The sequence below is a fragment of the Cajanus cajan genome, chromosome 7 (assembly GCF_000230855.2).
Source record: "Cajanus cajan strain Asha chromosome 7, NIPB_CcT2T_4, whole genome shotgun sequence".
In the NCBI taxonomy this organism is placed as follows: Eukaryota; Viridiplantae; Streptophyta; class Magnoliopsida; order Fabales; family Fabaceae; genus Cajanus; species Cajanus cajan.
Genome location: NC_138523.1, coordinates 6,230,681 through 6,240,561, shown reverse-complemented (window position 1 = coordinate 6,240,561; position 9,881 = coordinate 6,230,681). Strand labels below are relative to the sequence as shown.

At 31.0% G+C, this 9,881-nt stretch overlaps 1 protein-coding gene across 3 annotated transcripts; it reads right to left on the bottom strand.

The window, feature by feature from the left end:
* Nucleotides 1-4,892: 4,892 nt before the first annotated feature.
* OTP81 (Tetratricopeptide repeat (TPR)-like superfamily protein) lies at nt 4,893-9,656 on the bottom strand. Of its 3 annotated transcripts, none has more exons than XM_083060485.1 (4): nt 9,418-9,656; nt 9,193-9,243; nt 9,060-9,103; nt 4,893-7,391 (listed from the first exon to the last, which is right to left on the bottom strand). In XM_083060485.1, the coding sequence occupies exons 1-4, from the start codon at nt 9,572-9,574 to the stop codon at nt 5,238-5,240; spliced, it is 2,406 nt and encodes an 801-aa protein (XP_082916611.1). In that variant the 5' UTR covers nt 9,575-9,656; the 3' UTR covers nt 4,893-5,237. The 3 variants fall into 3 exon arrangements, with proteins under 3 accessions (XP_082916611.1, XP_020233578.1, XP_020233577.1); XM_020377989.3 differs by having other exon boundaries at nt 9,201-9,243; nt 9,418-9,557; XM_020377988.3 differs by lacking the exon at nt 9,193-9,243 and having other exon boundaries at nt 9,418-9,654.
* Between the last annotated feature and the right edge of the window lie 225 nt (nt 9,657-9,881).

Genomic DNA, 9,881 nt, shown 5'->3' with positions numbered 1-9,881 from the left:
TTCTTTTCTTTTTATAGAAATAGAAACACTTATGCGGTAATGTGTTTTTTTTCCTCCCAAATTCTAACCCAATCATTAAACAAAATTTAGTATCAAATTTTAGAGTAAATTACATTCAGGTTTCGTGAATTTCTAAGAAACTGTAATAAAACGTATGTTTGGGTATTAATTTAGAAAAGTTTTTTTTTTCGGAAATTAAAGAGTTTTTTTCGGTAATTTACAGTTAAACTGACTTTTGACATTTACAACTTTTTAAGGTTTGCAGTAACTTTCTTTACTTCCATAAAATATCTTTTAAATAATTAAGGAGATTAAACTAATGTATAAAGATGTTAGTATATTATTTTTCAAACAATTAAAAGAGGTTACTATAAACCTTTAAAAAAGAAAAAGAAAAAAGGTGTTAATAAATCTCGTAGAATTTCAAGAGGTGTTAATGTAATTTATTCCAAATTTTAATGTTTTTACACTCAAGTAAAATAAGTAAATAAGTAAACTTTAATTATAAAAAACTTTTTTTCTCCTAATTCTCTTTCATTACCAGAGAATATTTAATTGATCTGGTGTAAGGATAACTTTAATATAGTTAAGAGTATTTTATTAAATACAAAAATTATTTTTTCTCGAATTTTATCTTTAATTTAAACTAGTATTTTAATTAATATATTATGTACGATAAATTTTTATTTTATATAATTAAAAATTATAAAACTAAGTATTTTAAAATATAAAAATTATATTTTAAATTTATGATAAAATTTAAACTGTGATATAAAATTATTTTAACTATTACTATCTTCTATCCCTTAAGAAAAGGGCCGAAAACTATTACACTATTCTATATTGAATTTTATATTTGTTCACCACTACCAAGGCACGTTGTTCACCACAAGTCGATATCCTTTTCGACTCCATATACGAGATTTTCTTTTTCTTTAAGTTTTGTGTACCACATTTGAAAGCTAAATTTCTTTATTTACAACATTCCTCTTGCTTACAATCAGGTAGTGTTTGTTTCTAAGGATTTATTCTTCACGAGTAAGGAAAGATGAAGAAAATTTCTGTTTGTTTCCGGTGATTTGCGATGACGGAAAGACGAAGAAAAGGGGAAAGAAGCGTGGTTCGCGTCCTCGCACAAAAGCGAAGAAAGGAGAAGAAAGCCACGTAGGATTTGTGAAAACCCGTAAATGCCCCTGTCCCATGCATGTATAATCAATTATACGAAGGAAGCATAATAGATTATGGTTGGCCACATAATCGATTATGGTCTTGCATAATCGATTATGGTTGAGCATAATCGATTATGCAAGGCCATAATTGATTATGTGGCCAAGCATAATCGATTATGCTGGGGTATTTTCGCTTCCAGTGGAACCCAGAACGGCCCGTTCCAAAAATGAATTTTATGTGCAAAATGTGAACTCAGAATGGGCCGTTCCACTTTAGGAACGGGCCGTTCCACTTTGGGAATGAGCCGTTCCAGTTTTGGAACGGGTCGTTTCATAAATGGACGTTGTGGGTTAATTTGTAACCCCAGAACGGCCCATTCTGGTCTGAGAACGGCCCGTTCTGGGTATCAAATTTTGTTTTACAAAATATAATTATCATAATATATTTTGTTATTATTATTTATTATTATAAATATTGTTATTCTCATTTTTATTAATATTATTATTATTTATTATAATTAGTATCATTATTATTTATTATGATTCTTATCATTTTTCTAATATTTATTATTATTCTTATCATTATTTATTATTTTTTTAATAAATTATACCTATTAATATAATTTTATTGTAATTATTATTATTTACAATAAATAATGTTATACTCATTTTTAATCCAACAGTAAAAGTGTAAATTATATATTCATCTATTAAATTTTTTATTTTTATCTATCATTAAATTTAAAGCAAATATTTAAATTAAATTATTTTTAAATTAATATTTTATAATTTTTTTAGTTAAAATTTATATATTTATCTTTTAATTATAATAATTAAAAACCTTTTTTTAACCAAAGGGAAAAATAGTAATCTTACATAATTATCAATTAAAAAATTTATTTTTATCTATCATATCAATCAATTCACTCACAAACTTTTACAAACTTTCTCTACACTTTCCACTCACTTTCCCTTAATTCAAACAACCTCACTTTCCACTCACTTTCCCTTCAAATCCCTCCTTTTCCACTCCCCCTTTTCCATCCTCAAATCCAAACAAAGCCTCAGTGACGGATTCAGAAATTTTAAGTAATTGGACAATATTTAAATACATAAATTTATCAAAATATAAAATAAAATTTTTATAAAGATAAATACATATCATAATTGTTCTCTACGAGTTTTCATAATTTGAAAACATTGAATGATTTGCTCATTTTTGATACTATCAAAAACCTCTCTCTATATATAAGTAACTAAATAATCATTTAATCATTCATCTCGCATACGATTATGCATCCGATTCTTGATGATATTCATAGCAGAAAAAACCCTTTCAACTGATACAGTTGCCACTGGTAGTATCAAGGCTAGCTCTAAAAGCAAATACACCAATGGATATACAACATGTTTTCTTGTCTCCACAAGCTTCATAGAAAGATCATCAATCCCTTCTAATTTTAAAAAAGCACTATCAAAACATACATCTATGAAATAATTTTCAAGTTGATTATCTAATGTCAAAAGTTCAACTGGAGAAAATTCAAAAGAATAAAATTGAGCAAAACGAATCAACTTCTCATTGTCAAATGCAGAAAATGAATATCTTGGATTTAAATATGCTACACAAAGAAGCAACTCATAGTTTAGCTATTCAAACAAGGAATAGAGATGAAATAAGAAGTTTGTTTTTTTTCTTCTTCTAATTTCACTCTTCTACACTTTAAAATATGTTAGAGGTAGAGGAGAACCTCAAAATATAAAAAGAATTGGAAAAAATAAAAATAAAATAGAAAAAAGATATAAAATATCTATAAAAAAAATTAATAACAACTTATGATTTTTTAAAACTTAAAATACATACATTATTAATTTATAATTTTTTTTATCTTGATTTACAATTTAAATGCATAACAACTTTTTTTTTCTAAAATATGTAATTTATTGTTAATTATTATAGCATATTATTTTGTTTTTAAATTTTTTTTCTCACATAAAGATGACTGCAATAAAACTTAAATTCAGTTTTAATTTTATAATTTTTTTAAAATTTTTTATTTTTAAATTTTAAATGAAAATAATATAATATTATATATTATTATAAAAAAAAAAACTGAAAAGTTAGTGGGGGCAACTGCCCCCACATGTCACACATGTCACTAGATGCGTCCGTCCCTGCTAGTTACAATACACTGACATACGGTTTAAAGTCGCAGCTACCAACAACCTCAAAGAAATCATTGTATACTTTAAATTTAACTTATGTAATTAGGGAGTCTAATTGAATAAGTTATCGTAAATTTTTTGATATTAAATTTTATTTATATATATATATATATTATTTTATTTTCATTTTGTCCTGAAAAATAGCTGAGAGGTGCGTTAGCAATGTTGTGGCAAACATGCTGAAGTATTTAAAAGTGTTTGCTCTTATTACTCACTAGAGTCCTCAGTTTCCTAAAAAAAAAAACTGGAGAATGAATATGAATAATATGAAAAATACAATACAAAGCAGAGATAATATTTCTTACTTACATTGGTCCCCCTTTTCAATTTACCAAAGGAATTTAACAGTAACAAAGTTAATTACTTAATCAAGAAAAGTGAAAAGTGACCTCAAAATCATTATGTAGATGGAATGCGAGACTTAGAAGAGAGGGAACATACTATTTTACGATACACAAACTGAACTAATGATATTTTTATCTAAAATGAACTAAATTATTGTCCAAAATCTTTGAACGACCAAAGTAAAGAAACTTGTATCTTTGAAGAATATGAAGAAGATTTGACATAAAATAGAAAACAGTAGGTAACTGCACGGTCCCTACCACTTGGGGTTGGCTAATTGTTCTTCCTTTACGTTTACACAACTCAATTTGCATTCTTTGTCCGTTAACTGAGGAGACATTTGACCTGATGTTTGCAAAGAATACAATGTTGTGGCCATGAAGATTTCAAAATGTTGATGAGTTTTAATGAGTTGAGAAAGACGATGAAATCAATACATTATTGTTTAATTTTGATATATACTGTATAGTTCTACATGATTAATCAATTAAAAATTGCTTTAAATATAACTTTTAAGTAATAATTATTATAAAACTCAATATTTTCAATTAATGGCAATTCGTGATTGTAAGAATCAGTGTGTTCCAAAGTAGAATTTTTTTCCTTTTACCTAAGGGAGGCCGTTGGGCCTAGGCTTATTTTTATTTGCTACTTAAAAGGCTTTTCCAGTTGAACAAGAAGCATACAGTACAATTCACTCTTTTGGGTGGACTAACACAAATTATTGAAGGACATCAAATACCACCAATCTTCATTCCAGTTGCAGTCTAACTTTATGATTTCAAGATATGCAAACATGTTTTCTTGGGTCATGCTATGAAAGTTTACAAGTTGGCTACACCAAAAATATCAACATATGGTTTTCGGTTTTTATTTTTCATATAATCAAGAAAGAATATATATTTACTTTTTAATTAAAAAATCAGAAAGTCAAGTGTAGAGGCAATGCATTTGAGTTTTATATGCCAGTCATATTCCAAACTATGATCTAGAAGGTCATGCTAGTGACTCCTTTAAAATAGGATTTTTCTACTATGGTCCAGTAGTGCATTTGAGAAGAACAATAGTGGCTACCTTGTAGATCATTTCATCTTGCGAGCCATGTCAACCAAAGATTTAGGAAAACTAATCAAGGAAGAGCTAGCAAATATGTTGGATCCCAAGGAAAATATTGGGCGAGTGGTAAATCAAGTCATGTGAACTTAGACCTTGTCAGAATATATACATACTAGAAGAATTTTTCTACCGGAAAAAACTCTTCATTTTCAGTAGGGAAGTTTTCAAAAGCCCTTCTAATGTTGAATCCCAACATGCTCCTAATCTTTAATCAATTAACTTAATTAACTAACCACTTGTCATTAACTATTTTCTTTTGGACAAAACATCCTAGCTTAGCTTCAACATTTTAAAATTATCCTAGTTAGGAAATGAAAGTCTTTTTCCACCCCTTTTCCCAAATTCTCCTCCATATATATACATTGTGAAATATTGCAGCACCTACCAATAATCCATGCATGAGCATTTCCCTCCTCTGAAATGATGGAACCGATAGCGGTCTCTCAACAATATATCCCTGTCATAAAGTTGAGAAATAAGCTTAGCAAAGGCATGGCAGTCTCCACAAATGCGAATATTCTTCACTATTCGAATCGGTTGAGATGATGCAGTGCTAATAAGTCCAAAAGCTATTGCCAATTTTTCACTATGAACATTCAAAGACTGCTGCTGCTGCTCCATTAAGTTATCTTCTTCATCAAGTTGCAAAAGGTTAGTCATGTCTGGCTTGTAACCAACAGACTTCAATTTTTCCGAAATCTCATCTAACTTTGAATAGATCTTTGGAGAAAAAGGATGAGAGTTATCACCCACCTGAAACTCATGAACAACACCATTAACATCAATTGAGCTACACCATGTTTCTTTCTTCATACCAGATTCTCTCATAAGCTTTCTTAGATTGGAAACTTTCTCCCAGTTCCCTGCTTTAGCATATATATTTGATAAAAGGACCAATGCTACATGGTTACAAGGTTCTAATTCAAGTAGATTCCGATAAGCAAGTTCAGCAAGCTCAACATTGCCATGGCGACTACATGCCCCAAGCAGAGCTCCCCACACTGCAGCAGTTGGTGGTATTGGCATCTTCTCTATGAATGATGAGGCTTTTTCCAGAAGACCTGCACGTCCAAATATGTCAACCATGCAAACACAATGCTGTATTTGAGGCACAATACCATATAACCGTTCCATTTGTTCAAAAAGATGTTCTCCCTCGTTGACCAGTCCCGCATGGTTACAAGCACATAATATGTTGGTAAATGTCACAGCATTTGGCTTGATATTAGCTTCTAACATGCTTGAGAACAAATCTAAGGCCGCTGTCCCTTGCCCATACATTGCCAAAGCAGCAATCATGGCACTCCAAACATACACATCTTTCCTTTCTACCGCACAAAATATTTCTATTGCCTTATTTAGATCTCCACATTTAGCATACATATCAAGGAGGGATGTAGCTAAATGACAATTTAGACTAATGTCATGCTTCTTTATGTATATATGAATCCAGTGACCAAAATCAATTGCCCCCAACTGGGCACAAGCACACAATGCACAAATAAGAGTAACTTGATCTGGTTTTGCATCCTTATTGAGCTGCATTTCATGGAAGAGAGACAAAGCCTCCCTAGGCTTACCATTCTGTTCATATGCAGATATCAGGGCATTCCACGCAGAAGTAGCTTTATGAGGCATTGCATCAAAGATAGAGTGAGCCTCATCATAATTTCCTAATTTGGCATGACCATCAAGCATTGTTGTCCAAGAGACAATATCCTTCTGTGACATCTTATTAAACAAATCTTTTGCATCATTAATACTCCCACATTTAACATACATGTCAAGCATTGCATTATTCAAAATCAAGTTCTCGGCAAACCCATTCTTTTCAATGTATGAACAGATCCACCTTCCAAATTCCAAGTCTAACTTCTTGGCACAAGCTGAAAGAACACTGACCATAGTGATAACATTTGGTTTCACACCTTTGGTCTCCATTTTCTGAAACAAAAGAAATGCCTTCTCTGGCAAGCCCCCTTGTGAAAAGGCATTTATCATAGCATTCCAAGAAACAACATCTTTCCCTGGCATGTTGGTGAAAACTCTTTGAGCCAGGTCTGGTGCCCCACTTGAACCATAAAAATTTATTAGTGAATTAAGTATGAACAAGTCGGAAGCCATGGATGCCTTAATAACCATTCCATGTAAAACGCTTCCAAGATGCAAAACTTTGAGCTGTGAGGCTGCCTTGAACAGAAAGGGGAAAGTGAATTTGTTTGGGAACTCTGAACAGGAATATAGCATATTCAAAAAGATCAAGAAACTCTGAGTTGGATCGGAGCTGGAGGCATATGCACGAATAAGGGTGTTCCAACAATAGAGATTTGGTTGCGAGATTTGATTGAACACATTTTTAGCATATATGAGGCAAGAGCATGATGAGAGTGCATAAGCTGTCAGTAATTTGCTTGCAATATATTGGTCACAAAAGAGGGATGTGCGGAGCATGTGAGCATGTATTTCCTTTAGCTGCATTGTGTTTGTACATTGGTCAATGAAATCCAATATATCAGTTGAATCAAGTCCATTCTCCTGATTGCACAAAACAGACAGAACTACATGGATTAGGACAATAAATCAAGAACAAGACTGTAACATGAAAAGTATAGACAAAAAGCCTGGCCACAAAAGTATTTGGCATGCCAGAACAGTCTGTGTCTCTTGGTTCAAACTACAAGATTACATGCCCTTCAAGAAAGGACCCGTTAGATATCGTTAAAACTTAAAAAGTGATAGCATATACTAAAATGTCGGAATAGGATTTTTTATTTTTTTAATATATGAATTATACATGATTAAAACACTAATACTTTTGGTACTCCAGTAACCTTCCAGCAGAAAAGAAGCATTCTGTATATCCCACTCAGTCAAATGAAGTAGTTTTCCAGAGGCCAAAAAGAGAAAGTGAGATTCACAATCAATTGGACACAAACAACGCTATGCATTCAATGAAAGTGAACAGATACTACAGAAATATTGGGTCTGACATTTTTAGCCCCAATGTTGAACATAACATTGTGAGCTAAAATAAGGGCGTCAATTTATTTAAACAAAAATACCAATTGACCTTGTAAATCTCATCCAGTTTTAATAAATTGGATTCTAGTATTACATAGAGATGCAACTGGATCAGCTGATCAAACTTTTGCCACTCTTATATGCAGAATAAATGAAACAGAACTAAAAAACAAATGAATCAAGGCCAGTCATTCATTTTATTTTCATTATCTAACCATTTGGTCCTAGAAAATAAATAAATTAAAATGAAAATTTTCTTACAAGTTCCAACAAGAAGGCCAATGGATGAAGCTCATTCCACATAAACTATGTATTTGGACAGGCTGAATTAGTATGTGAATGAAGTTATGATTGTATTTTGGAGGGATAAAATAGCCTTAAATTGTGTGCACAAAAGAATTCTGAAACAAATAATATTGAGAGAGTGCATGTATTGGGGTGAGTAAGAGTATTCTTTCATCATTTACTTCATTGTTGTTGCATTCTTCTTACTAAAAACATAAACAATGAAACAATTTTCTTACAGAACCAAAAGAATATGCCCCTCACACGTTTTTAGTTTTTCTTTCATGTGCACACAACTTAAGGCTACCTTAGCCCTCCAAACTACAGTACCCTAATACAGACCTGACGCATCGTGACATAAAACTAAATAGAAATACAACAGCAACAACAATAACAACCAAACCTTTTCTCACTAGGTGGGATGAGCCACATCAATCAAGCGAGAATCATGTCTATAGCCAAATGATAGACTTCTATAAACCAGATAGAGAAAACAAGGAAAAATCAAATACTAAGGGTTTGTTTGAGTAAATTTCTCCATAAGCATTTATAGAAGACAAAAATAGGAAGGAAAAATAGAATAAGTTCTTCATAAACTAAAATTAACTCATACATAAGTTAAAAACAAAATTTTGAAGAAGCTAACAGGAGAAAACTCTACAAATTAACTTACACATTAGATCATTTTAACTCATGAAGAAGGTTATTTTATTTTTCTCTCCTAGAAATACTTCTAGAGAAGTTTATCTAAAGAGACCGCCCTAATGTAATTTTTAGACTCAATCACTTCATACAATCACATAAATAGGAGCACCCCAACAATTCCTTTTAGCCATAGATTACAAAAGCAGTTAACAGGAAGAGTCCAACAAAATCATGCTCAGTAAGGGAAACTACCTTCTCACTCTTTACAGCCTCAGTACAATTCTCTGCTATTTGGCCTGGATTAATACAAGAGTAACAATTAAAACTTGAAAAGAAAAAAAAAACAGAAAGAAAAAACAAATTCAATAAGAAAAATAATGAAAACCCATTAACCCAATGCATGTTGTAAGTTGTTTGTCATACTCAAGTAAAAAAGCTGCAAAAAAAAAAAAAAAACTTTAACTAAACATTTAAAAATTTTAAAAATTCAAACAAATGGACAGTTAAAAAATCAAATTTAAAAAAAAAATGAACACAGAACCCCATTTAGATGAAACTTGAGAATTTTCTTATTGAAGCTTCTACATATTTAGAGCAACCAGGAAGTTACCTAACGATGATTGTGTTGAAACAGCAGTGCATCGGAGAGAGACCCTTGGAAGTGTGGAGTTTAAGGTTGAGGAGCACGAGAGCCTTCCACCGAATTCAACGGAGAACAATGACGATGAAGGTTGCAGTGGAAGCTGAAGCACAGTTACCAGTTCCATGTTAGAATGGTTTCACTGAGAAGTGAAAACTGAGTAGAACTCAAATAGGTCTCAATGTAATCTTACACTCCATAAGTCTTTCTCCACTAGTAAAAGAATGCAAGAAACAAATATTTATTTTATATAATTAAAATATATATTAAATATTTTTAAAAATATATAAGTTATATTGTAACTAAAAACTGTAATAAATAAATATTTTAATCTATGAATCATATTTTTAATTTATAATTTTTATATTGTGACATAAATTATATTTAAGAATTAAAACTAACAAACATTTGTTATAGGAATTATCATTTTAAAC

Bases quoted from the DNA above. Each gene is read 5' to 3' on its own strand.
- OTP81 (XM_083060485.1), bottom strand. From the start codon at position 9,574: ATGGAACTGGTAACTGTGCTTCAGCTTCCACTGCAACCTTCATCGTCA. The intron at 9,104-9,192 runs GTTTTCATTATT...GTATTAATCCAG, and splicing joins AACATGCATTGGGTTAATGG to GCCAAATAGCAGAGAATTGT. The intron at 7,392-9,059 runs GTAGTTTCCCTT...TTGTGCAATCAG, and splicing joins AGGCTGTAAAGAGTGAGAAG to GAGAATGGACTTGATTCAAC.